Source organism: Astyanax mexicanus, chromosome 18, assembly GCF_023375975.1.
Source record: "Astyanax mexicanus isolate ESR-SI-001 chromosome 18, AstMex3_surface, whole genome shotgun sequence".
NCBI classification, from domain to species: Eukaryota; Metazoa; Chordata; class Actinopteri; order Characiformes; family Acestrorhamphidae; genus Astyanax; species Astyanax mexicanus.
In genome coordinates this window covers 32,343,783-32,356,766 of record NC_064425.1, presented here as the reverse complement: position 1 = coordinate 32,356,766, position 12,984 = coordinate 32,343,783, and the positions used below count along the sequence as shown (strand labels likewise).

The 12,984-nt window shown below is 37.0% G+C and overlaps 1 protein-coding gene across 1 annotated transcript in view; it reads right to left on the bottom strand.

Annotated features, from left to right (window-relative positions):
* dpf1 (double PHD fingers 1) overlaps positions 1-12,984 on the bottom strand; it is a 108,478-nt gene that overhangs the window by 67,319 nt on the left and 28,175 nt on the right. Inside the window, 2 exon segments of the mRNA XM_049467158.1 lie at positions 2,819-2,979; positions 11,934-11,963. Coding sequence (XP_049323115.1) covers positions 2,819-2,979; positions 11,934-11,963 — 191 coding nt within the window.

Here is a 12,984-nt window from a genome sequence, read left to right as displayed (position 1 = left end):
AAATGAATAAAAAAAAATAATAATTGACAACTTGGATTTGTTTGTTCTTTAGTATTGAATCGGAAAAGATACTTAAAATCAAATGACTTGGACTCAAGAGCAAAAAATGTGGGACATCCCAATTTCCATGTGTTCTTGTCAGCTGTGTTCCAAAAACTCTGCAATACTGTGTCACCAACCAGAGGTGTGTTTAGTAGAGCAGTGGTGTGTGGTTTGGGGTGCAGGAGTCGTCCAGACAGTCAGATTTGAGCACAGCACCCCAGAAATACTTCTAGCCATACACTAGCCATATTTACTAGGAATAAACAGCATATGATAAGTAGGCCCATCAATAATAATCAGCAGAACATCACTGCCATAAATCAGCTATCTGTGCTGAATGCCGGATGCCGGTTAGCGTGAGCCGGCGTGTGAGCTAGTACGTGGGCTGGCGTGGGGCCAGGCGGTTCAGCAGAGAGCAGCAGCGGGACAGATGATGGCGTTTCCTTCGGGAGTGGGCAGAACTCTACTGTACAGTCTTATTAAGAGAAAACCAATACAGTAAAGCACATGAACACTGACATCAATAAACACTGTCCACTGTAGGGCTGGAAAAAATATTGGAAAAATTTTCCATTGCTTTTTTTCAACGATATATATATATTGCGAGATTAAACAATGCAGGGCCCATGATGTCACTAGCCCCGCCCCCACCCACGTGCTGTCAGTCAGCGTCGAGCACTCAAAACCCGAGGAAAACAGCAAAACAACAGTAATCAGTCCTTTAATGAGGCATTTTAATGGCTTTTTAAAAGGTAAATAAGAGCATTTTTCTGGGATTAAAACCTCGCGCTCCCCCTCGCACTTCTCAGGCAGCGGGAGCCTGTCAAGCACACAAACACAGAGACAACGCTGTGTAATCTACTTCTTGTGTCAAGAAACAAAACATTTCAATTTGCAATTGCAATTGATTTTAGCCCTGACTGTCATCTGTGCTGGTTGGTTCTAGTCAGCAGATGTTTGCTTAGTGGGCGTGGCCAGTTAGGGAGAAAATTTTGAATTGTTTGGGGGTGGAGCCCTTCGATTTTTTGCTCCTGAAGTTGGTTCAGACCTGTCGCAGAACATCAAACACGCTTTTTTTTTATAACACTTTTTATTTAAACATTACCTACTAAGTTGCTTCATAACCCATTCATAAGCACTGAATAATGCATTTATTACGCAATGCTTTAATATTTATGTAGAGCAAATGGCAGTACTAATTAATAAAAGGGTAATAATGAATGAAAAGTGTGTTACCATTTTAGTCTGAGGGCCTTAAAAATCCTTAGAGGCTTTGCAGGTCTGAAGGTTCTGAGTATATTTATTTTTTTTATTTTAGACACAGACATGGATTCTTTTACAAGCTGTGCTGGGCATAGTTTTCTCAGCATGATTAGATAACCATACCTGGGGCCACAGAACCCTTTTAGTGGGAGGGGCTAGCCAGACCGGGCCAAGGGACAGTAGATCAGCCCAGTCCCCGGCACTGCTAAAATGGTGTTAGCGGTAGCCCCCTGCAGTCTATACAGACCATGCACAAACCACGGTTTCTCATACTAAGCAGTTTTTCCTGTTTTAGTTTTTGGTCAGCACTAATGGCAGACTCATTAAGAAACATAACAGGCACTCTAGCGGACACTCCATCACTTTTTTGACAATGTTTGGCAAAGTTTTTTTGGAAAGAAATAAGAGAGGCAAATGAGCTTAACATATTAAAACCTATTTCATTAGATCCTAAATTGTTTTTAATAGGTGTATATCCAGAAAATCACAATAACAATAAATATGAGATGATACTAATGGACCTTATATTGGCAAAGGGAAAAATATATATAATAGCACTGTATTGAACAAAAAAAAAATTAGAATATTTATTTAGACCAAATATTTCATGTCAAAGAAGTCAAATGCTGCAGAGCATCCCATTTAAAAAATAATGTTTATTAAGAAGGATAAACAGGGAGTTTTTGACAAATTTGGGGACCCTTTCTGTTTTATGTAACACATATGTGTTTATGTAACTTTAGACAGGTCATAAGATGTGGGTTTTCGGTTTTTATTACTTTATCTAAAAATGGCGTAAAAAAAGAATTTGCCCCTTACAGATTTCTTTTGTTTTTGTTTATTGCCATACTAACTTTTTTAGATTATCAAATTAACTTTAATATCAGACAAATATAACCAGAGTAAATAAAAAGCACTTTTTAAACAAATCTATACAAACCAGTCTAGCTCTGTGTAAAAAAGTGTTGTTTGTCCCCCCATAAATTAACATTAATTAATCACATTTTTTGGAAAGCTTAGTTGAATTTCACCACTAACCACAACCAGGCCTGATTACTACCATACCTGTAGAATCAAGAAATCACTTAAAAAGAACCTGTCTGAAAACATGAAGCAGATAAAATAAATAACAACATTGTATGACCCAATCTGAAGAAATTCAACAGAAACAGATGTGAAAACAAAGTTATTGATCATCTATCAGTCTGTAAAAGGTTAAAAAAGTTATTTCTAAGACTTTTGCAGTCTAGCAGACCGCAGTAAGAGTTATTATTTACAAATGGTGAAAACATGGAACATTGATGAACCTTTTCATGAGTGGCAGGCCTAGCAAAATTACTCCAAAAGGGCATGAACAACTCATCCTGGAGGTCATAAAAGAACCCAGAACAACATGCTGCAGTTCTCACTTGCAGGTCAGTTTTAGAGGAACTAGGTGGTGGCAGCAGGGGGGAGATTTTCCCCCTGGTGCCCCTTAAGTCTAGCAGTGCTTTACCCACAGGCAAGTACCCACCTGGGCCTCTGTGATTCTTCTCCATCCATATGTAGCAGTTACTCTGTGCTACGCCCGTTTGAGAGTCCAGGAACGGCAGACGCATGGAGCGCTCGGCACACAGACGGGCATTATAGCTTCGGCAGTGTTCAATCGCATCACGGTAAAACTCCTCGCCCAGACTGGAGACACACAAACACACACTACGGTTTTAATCAATTCAGAGACAGTGTTAACTTTTGAAGGTTTGATCCAGCAGAACCTGAGCAGAACTATTTAGTGTAGACCAGGGGTCGGCAACCTTTGAGACATGGAGTGCCAATTTTAACATTTCTTGTCAATGAGTGTGCCACTATCAACAATAATGGTAAAAAACACACACAAACTACGGGAATATGTTCTACAAATTTGGATTTTTTTTCCATAGAAAATGTGCTTTACAAATAAAATTATTATTATTATTATTATTATTATTATTATTATTATTATTATTATTATTATTATTGTTGTGTAATCAGAATAACAGTGAGTCCAGCTCTGGATTAACGTGGCTTTATAGATAAGCGTAATTTGCACTGAATTAATATATCTTGCCTACCAGTCAGTGTGATCCCTGTCCTTGCTTTTCTTGGCTGAGCTTTCTTATCTGGGGGTTGTAGTTTGTCACTTTTAATTGTAAACATGACTCGAAATTGTCCGTCGTCAAACGGCTGTGGATAGGGCTCAGCACACTTTTCATGTGCGAAAATACCTGCTCACACAGGTATGTTGAGCCGAACACTGACAAGAGGGCCAATGCAATGCTCTTGAGACAGCCGAACTTTTCTAGTGCAGACAGGGCCGCTGCTAAGGTTTTGGAGGCCCTAAGCATAACTGGTCAGGGTGGTTTTTTAAGCTGGAAGCTCTGTCATCTGTTGTAACGCTATTAGGTGGGCTAACTGATTTTGATTAGGCTAAATTTAAACATGGGTCTGTGGGAAAGTGGGCGGGAGCTGAGTGCAGAGCGTTGAGGAGCGAATTCGATTGAAGGGTCGTGCTGTCAGTCTGATTTTTTTTTTTTTTTTGCTGATGCTGGTTCAGCGTGTCGCGTGCCAGTGATTATGCCTTGGCGTGCCAGCAGTGGCACGCGTGCCATAGGTTGCCGACCCCTGGTGTAGACAGTTATTACACAAATATTGGGATATATCATATTGTTTTGATATATACAGTATACCTGTGAAGGATATTGGTAGTTAAATCGTGTGAATCTGACATCAATAAATCCATAAATTCTGGTATTTGATTATTTAGGAGTATTTTATTCTCTTTAGTAACACAGCTGTTCTGTGAGAATTAGAGAATTATCTTGTGATATAATAATATCATATCATGAGATGATCTGTGATTCTCACCCCTATAAACTCTCACTAGTTCAAAAGTACACTACTGCAAAAACTGAACACTAAACTTTTTATTTAGCATAAGTATAACAGTGTCAAACAGTACCACAAACAGGGTCCTATCTTACACCCTGATGCGTTGCGATGCTCACTGCTATCTTACACCCCACCAACAGTTTATTTTCACTCCTTCCCTCTGCATTGTTTAAATAGCAACGGTGCGGTGTGGTGGTCTGGAAGTGAGGTGTGTTCAGGTAACTTTCTATAGAATTGCTATCTTGGCAATGGAAACACAGGAGCTCCACCGACTGAATACAACCTAAACAGACGTCAAAAGTGAGATGTTCATTGCTATCTTGGTAACACAGGAGCGCTGGGCATACACCCCCACTTATTACACACACATGAGCACACAGCAGCACAAACTTTTAAATCTACAATAAACAGAATACTACATAAAATAGCATTGCTTGTTCTGTAAATGAGCTGCTGGAGTCCCTTCACAGTGAAGGAGCAGATGTGATGTGATATGACGATGTACAGCACAGGTATTATACTGTTTAGAATTATATCATATCGACAGAAATTAAGAAACGTATCAATGTTGGCCATATTGTCCAGCACTTCTGGTACAGTAATTGGGGCTTATATAATGCCAGTCGTGCCTCTAAATTAGTTTTTTTACATTACTGACTTTTACTTCGATAGTCTTACTAGTTTTTCTTAGTTTCAACTAGTTAGGGTGCTGCACCACTGGCCACTAGCAGGGCAAAAGTGGAGTTGGGTCCCTATCTATAAAAACCCGAGTAAAACCACACTTCTCTGTTGCACCTTTGTAGAGGGGTGACCAGTAACAGACAGTAAAAAGAAAAAGAAAAGAAAAAAGAAAATACAACAAAAAAGAAAGTTAAGTCATAAAAGAAAATCAAGACAAGGATAACGCTAATGGGGAGTGTATAAAAAACCACCTGTGTAATTTAAATTCTTAAAACAAAGTAAAAAGGAGATTAGCCTAGATTGAGTTGTGTTTTAATTTGGTTTCTTGTTGAGAAAGCTGTCTTTTGAGTGTAGCTAGAGTAGCATTTGTTCTGCTTACCTCCTTTTTTTCTACACCTCTTTTTAGACATTTGTTTCTCCACCCATTTTCTAGTCTTCTCTGCAGAGAAACATTTCAAGTTCCACAAGCTCACTTTTTCTGTTCTAAGAAAGTATTATAAGTATAAAAGAAAAGACAATATAAATAATAATAAATCATATTCATAAATAATGTAGAACTTATATAACTAAATGAAATCCTTTCATTTTGCTGTGCATTTGGATCCAACACCTCCCTCTCCTATAACATTTAGGGCCCTATTTTAGACTGCGGATCATGCAGCTGGATTTAGGGCTTGTTGGTGTGTCTTTGATATCGTGGGGGCAAAAAATAATATGCCTTGCACAGCTTGAAAGGTGCAAAAGGCATGCACTAATTCTCTTAATTAATCATGGGTGTGTTTTGAGCATAACGTGAAATAAACCAATCAGTGTGTCACTTGCCATTCCTTTTAAGAGGCAGGTGTGCTCTGACTTTGGTATATTGGTATTTTAACAGCGCAGCTCTTTTGGAAACGAACCTTCTCATTCATGCTGTGAAGGTGCACCAGCATATTTTACTCTTTATTCTTTTAATAATTTCATTTGTGTGTATGTGTAACGAGCAGCGATATTTGTGCACTGGTGATAAGAATGGACTCAGACGATTGACTGTTGTCTAGGTTAATTTCAGTCAGTGGTGCACCTGTATTTTCCGCTGCCGAAATAGCAAGACACCAGAAATGTACCTGAACACACCTAATTTCCAGACCACCACAGCCATCAGCGTAGATATATTTCCAAACTCAGATGCTATTTTAATGACACGTGAAGGCATGATAATAGACTGTGGGCATAGCGTAAGATAGCGATGAGCATCGCAACATGCCTTGCACAGGGTGTAAGATAGGGCCTAATAAATCTTAGAGTCTTAATAAATCTTATATATGTTCAGGTCTGATGGCGAGAGCACGGAAACGTAAGATCAGCAGACTGTATTGTCTGAATAAGGTGGTGGCGGGGGGGCATGCAGAGCTCACGTGGTAAAGAAATGCTCAGTCAACGTTTTCCTTTTCTCCAGCAGCGGAGGAGAGTACGGGATGCTGAGGTATGTTCTGTAAACACTGTGAATTTTATTGCAGGATCTGCAAATACAGAACCCTCACTCTGCAAACCCAGCACTGAATTTACTCACCTGCTCTCCGACAGGGTTTAAATAGAATAGATACTGGGCTTTTTAAATAAAACAGTTTGCTGTTTGACCAGAATTTGCTTCAACCAAAAGATCTAGTTTCACTCCGGATCAGGTAATCCATGGTCTGGTTGATTTACAGTGTAAAAGACTCTAGATGGTTCTGACTGTATTCAGATCAATTACGGGAGGTTGAGTCAGCCTATCATCCCCCATTAAACAATAGAAGAAGAAAAAGAAGAGGTGTTATGCTGAAATCCATCTCCTTTTGACAATGTGTAGGAGCGTCATGCAGCAGTTTGGGTACAGCAGATTACGGTGCTGGTGATTCTGTATCTACTGTAACTGTAGATTAACCCTTATTTATAAACACAAATAAATGGAATCTAATTCTGGGAGGGGCACAAAATTCAGCACAACATCTGTAAAAGTGACACACCAAACTCACTGCATAATTCAAACCAATCAGTGTGAAGTATAGAGAGACTCCGCCCACTGTAAAACCAAAACTAACTGGACTAATGCTGTGTTCTCTTTGATCTCGGATTTCTCAATTTTCTAGTTTGAAGCAGGAAACTTCTGCTGCACTTCCCCACAGCTCGAAATTCCTACTCAGAAAATCAAGAGAGCCTTGCCAACTCTGAATTCAAAATCCAAGATGGCCGCTATGCACAACAACAGTAAAAGTAGAATTATTATACACTTATGATCACTTCTATTTATTAGTGTATCATTAAATCAGATATCACACAGTACTGTACTACCTCTATCTGTGTGCATGATTCAGTTGTGTGTAAATAAGCTAAATACTGTATAATGTGTTGCTATCAACCAGTATAGCTAATAATGCTAACTTAGAGCAATGATATCTAATAACTGAATGTTTAATTAAAATGCAGTCAACTGGGGCGTGACGTCATTCTCATCTTTGACATCCAACATAAATGTAATGCAGCATAAATGTACAGAATACCACATAACAAACACATCAACTGTGATCTAGACTTTCAGACTTCTTCTATTGTTTTCTATCTCTCTATACCTCTCTCTGTTTTTTACTTTATCACTTTTTAACACTCTTTATCTTTAACTCTCACTCTCTTTAATTTCTCTTTTATCTTTCTCTTGAACTCATTCTCTCTATTTTTAAAACTCTCTTTTTAACTCTCTCTTTAACTCTCTCTCTTTAACACTCTTTCTCTTTAACTCTCACTCTCTTTAATTTCTCTTTAATTTCTCATTCTCATTCTCTCTATTTTTAAAACTCTCTCTTTTTAACTCTCTCTTTAACTCTCTCTCTTAAACACTCTTTATCTTTAACTCTCACTCTCTTTAATTTCTCTTTTATCTTTCTCTTTAACTCATTCTCTCTATTTTTAAAACTCTCTCTTTTTAACTCTCTCTTTAACTCTCTCTCTTTAACACTCTTTCTCTTTAACTCTCACTCTCTTTAATTTCTCTTTTTATCTTTCTCTTTATCTCATTCTATCTATTTTTAAAACTTTCTCTTTTTAACTCTCTCTTTAACTCCTTCTCTTTATCTCTCTTTTTAAATCCCTCTCTTCAAATCATTCTGCTTTTAACTCTCTCTCTCTTTAACTCCTCTTTATCTTTCTCTCTTTAAATCATTCTCCTCATCTCTCTCTTTAACTCTATATTTTAAATCCCTCTCTTTAATTCTCTTTATCTCTTTAAATCCCTCTCTTTAACTCTCTCTATCTCTTTAACTCTGTCTTTTAATTCTCTTTTTCTTTCACTCTTTTTTAACTCTCTCACTTACTCTCTCTCTCTCTCTCACTCTTTAAATCTCTCCATTTAAAACTCTCTCTCACTTTCCCTTTCTCTCTTTAACTCTAACATCTCACATTTTAAACCTCTCTCTCTTTAATACTGTCACACCTTTAGGCTTTTATGTCTTGTATTTTTCAGTTCCTGTCCTGCATCTCTATTTGTTGCTGTTTTCCTTGTTTTATTTACCTACCCCGTGTGCTGCAAGCATATAGTCCTGTCTCCACCCTAGCCCTTCCCTAGCCATTAGTGTTGTTACTTTGTGTCTTGTTTGTAACTCCGCCCCCTCGTTTACCGGTCCCAGGTGTTCCTCATCCTCCTTGTGTATTTAAGCCCCTCTGTTTCAGTGTTTAATGTGGAGTCTTTCGTCCACTACTTTGCTGCGTATGCGTCAGGTTTGCTTCTGATTCGGGTAATATTGTTTTCTTAGTTTTAATCGTTTTTTGTTCTGGTCTTTGTTATTAAGTTTCCCAGTTTAGTTTTTTTGTGTATTTTGCATTTTCGGTGTTTGTTTTCTGTTCTGCTTTTGTTTATCTTGTTTATTAAATAAATATTTATATATCTGCACTTACATTCACCCTTTCATCTGTGACTAACGCTCTTTCTTTAAATCTCTTTAAGTCACTTTAACTCCCTCTCTCTCTTTCTGTCTCTTGCACACTCTGTAATTGAAAATAATGGGTATCAGAGCCTCGTTGGTCAGTACAAGTACTAGTACATTAGTAAGTTATAAGAAACTCTGTGTGTGTTATATTATGTACGGATCTTTGTATTGTGAATCCTGTTCAAAATCAAATAGAAAACTTAGGTATAACTACATACTTATTAAAGTGATTATGATACTCAACTTTTTCAGTTTTCTATTGTTGTTATTATTATTATTGTTGTTGTTGTTGTTATTTATACCTTATTGCAGTAAAAGTTGACGTTTAAAAACAGCATATACGAGAACAGAGCTACTGAACACTCTGAACCTACCCATCCTTACACTAATACACAGCTAGAGGAGAATCTGGGCCCGAGCAGAATCACAGGGAGCGCTGGTGATCTATCACAGCTCACTGTAAACCAATCAGAGGCTGGACTGAAGCGACACCAGTGCAAAAATGAAGCCAAATTGCATCACGTCCCAGTGAGTATATTGCTAAACTCGGCCCAGGGACCAGAGCTGACACTGGCCGGAGGGGACGTCCGTGATGTAACTGAGAACACATCGGACACCGTGATTGGTGGACTGACCCATTTTTGCCAGCGGGGCATTGGAGGACAGCTGAGTTAGTGCTGACTGCACTAAACACAAACTCTGCTCCGGTTCGGTCCGGTTTTATGAGTTTAAAACTTTCTTTCTCCTTTCAATTTAACACTATCAGTTTCTCCATCACTCTGGTCCTTCGCCTATAGCTGGGCCTGTAACGATAATTACAACAGCGATTTATCAAACAATATCTAAACATGGCCGCAATTATTTTAGCTCTTCTAAATATTGCCCATATATTTTTTTGTAACTGATATGAGCCTGTTAATGCGAATGAGCTGGCATGTCAACTTTGTTTAAAACTAGTGGAGTTATATAACAATGGTTAAATATCCTAAATAAGTGGACATTTAGGACATTTAAACATTTTTATATTGAAATTCCAATCTCTAAATATTTCTTATAATAATTAAATTAAAAGGCCCCTGACAATATGCTATTAGATTATCAATATATTAAAAAAATGTGTTCAGTTTCGGTATTCAGTCTTTGGCCAAATGTTTAAATAATATCATTTTTATTTTTAGATTTTTATTAAGAAAAGCAAACAGTTCCCTTTAAAGTTACAAGCTGCTTTTATATTGAAAATCACATTAAAACAGTAATTTAGTTAACCACCCAGTGCTAACTAGGACTCCCCAATACATTATTTTAGTGTTGTAATCGCAGTAATACCAAAGGAACCAAAGGATTTTCCTTTGATGCCAAAGGAAAATTCACACTGTTTTTCAGCGTGCTTTTCTATATCTTTTTTTTATTACTGTAAATACAGAGGGTATATCATTAATATCAGCAGTGGCTGCTCCTGCCAAATCTCTCAGAGGAGCAAATATTGTCTGTGACAGAAATGGCTCCCTACTCCCTCATTAGTGTTGCACTATATAGGGAGAGACTATTTAGTTCACTAAGTAGTGATGAAACAAGAGTGAATGCGGACACGCCCTCATCATTACCATGCGCCCGCTCTGGTCATTTAAACATGAACACCTGAACTGCGTTTAAAACTCCATAAACACAAGAACTGAGCTCTGAATTAAAGTTAGTGAAGCTCTGAAAGAGAAACGTCTGAAATCAACAGTGTACAGCGGCTCACACTGTGGCCAGGTTGGGTAAATTCTGTCTGAAATTGACTGGAGGAAAGGTTGGGCTTTTTAATTAACTCATCAGTGTTGTAGATATTTAACACTATCCTTGCAGAAACAGAGCTTTTAGTTTTGCTGATGGAAATCTGAATAAGCAGCGTTTGTGTTGGTTATTATGTTTAAGTATTTACTTCTTTCATTGCCTTCAGGTTTATTTTTATGTAATATACTTATTTTTATGATTGCATTGATTCTTGTGTTTTTTCATACAATACACCAATCACATATATACAATACACACATGCAGATAAAATATATTTTTGTAACTGGTGATATTTAAGATAAGGTATTTTATTTAAGATCATGTTAAAATAAACCCTTTTATACTGTTGATATGCTGAACATCGGCTGTTTTTTGGGTGGTTTTCTCTGCATTTTGGCAGATTTCAAACACATTTTACCTAGTGACTTGGATCCCAATGTAAGAATCTGGCAACCCTGATGGTTCACTGTCCGCTCTGTTTGTTCGACTGTCTGTTGATTAATAGCGAGACTCGCCATGCATTCTGGGACACATTAAACTACTAGCATGCAGCGATATTTACTATAAATCATGATGCATATTATGCATGATGAGTTATGGGAGTTTATAGTGTTGTTCTAATTCCACTTTACAAATCGGACAATCAGAGAAAAATGAGTGTACTGCTGACGTACTCAATAGTACCGTGATTAGTAAATAGGGAGCCATTTTGGTCAATTTTAACAAAAAAAATTACATCTAACTAGACAATAGTCAAACTGCATTACACAAGTATTTTGTAATCACTACACAGCAATATAAATATATTTATCTTTAATCTAAAGACTGTACAGTATTTGTGAACTGTATTTCCAAGAGTTCAGTGTAAGTGCTTTTTGAATACAATTATTTTTGTTCTATTATGACTGAACAATTAACTGTGATCATCAATAACATCATCTTTCAGTTTACCCTCAACAAATAAATAATAAACATGAGGAGAAACTTTACCAACTTTACTATTAATCTTTACATTAAAAATACTGTATCTTTCACACAAACCATTTAATTCAGTTTTCATCAGACTGTGGCCTGATGTCAAATAAATAAAATACACACTGTAAAACTCAAAAATCGCTCACTAGTATTATAATTTGACTCATCTGTGTTTTAGCCAGAAAGACACTAAAAAAAGTTCTTCCAAATTTATGCAGTCCTAACATAAAAAATATATACATTTCTGAGTTAGACTGAATGTACTGGGCTATTCTAAAGTGAGGTACAGTATTAGTACAGAAGTGATAGGCAGGGAGATGGGCTGGGTGTGAACTGTATTGGGCGTACCTGTTCTTTATGACGGTTCCACTCGACTGCCTAAAAAACAAGACAGAGAGAAATTCTGATGAGAGAAAATCAAATAAATTTTACACCATGCAGTTAAAATCAAACATATAGGACCTGTTATAGACAGTATAGACAACTACATTACTCAGAAAAACATCACATTGTTCAAAATCTAGGATATTTTCACACAGCTTTCACCAATTTCAGGAGAACCAGAGTTCGGTACTCTGGACTTCTACTCGCTTCAAAATAGCTTATACACTCGACTTAATGAACCAAACCCATGGAGCCATGGCGCACCCAGGCCAGGAAAAATAATTCTAATGTAAAAAAAACGTTCTTAGTTTACCGGAACTTTGGAACCATTTCACAGTTTCTACAAGAAACAAACAAAACACTGTTATCGTCAATTGAAGACACAGTGATCAACCACCTCTAGACCACAATCGTTTACACTTTTAAACAAAAAAAATATAACCTGAATCATATCAAAAACATTTACTGAAATTCTCAGATAATTATGTTGTGTCGCCAGTCATCTCCCACCTCTAATCTACAAGCTATCATTCTCTCAGCACTAAGGGTGAATCACAGGGCATCACATTATACAATATTTTCACGATACACTGCCCACGATACGATACCGTTATTGTGTAATACTCAATACATCACAATGTAATTATCTACAATACTTCACAGCATTTGTATTATAAAAAAGGATAAAATACTTGTGTTGCTTACTGCTTCAAGTTTATTTTTTATTAAATATAATGTTGTTTATTTTTTGTGTAAAAAGCAAAGAAAGTGTATTAGATCATTTACTTTATGTTGGATAATGTTTTTGGAAGATATTAGTGTTATTTCTTTGGTTATTTATCATATTATGTCACTTCCTTTTTGGGTCACTTCCAGGGGATTTCAAGAGCTGTTGTTTTGATTGTCAGGAAGCTAGTCAAGCTCATTCTTCTCCATCCATTCAAAGCAAAATATCATAGAGGCAATGCTGTAAGTTTATCCTACAAAATTAAAGTTCAGCTATCAGTGGTGATAT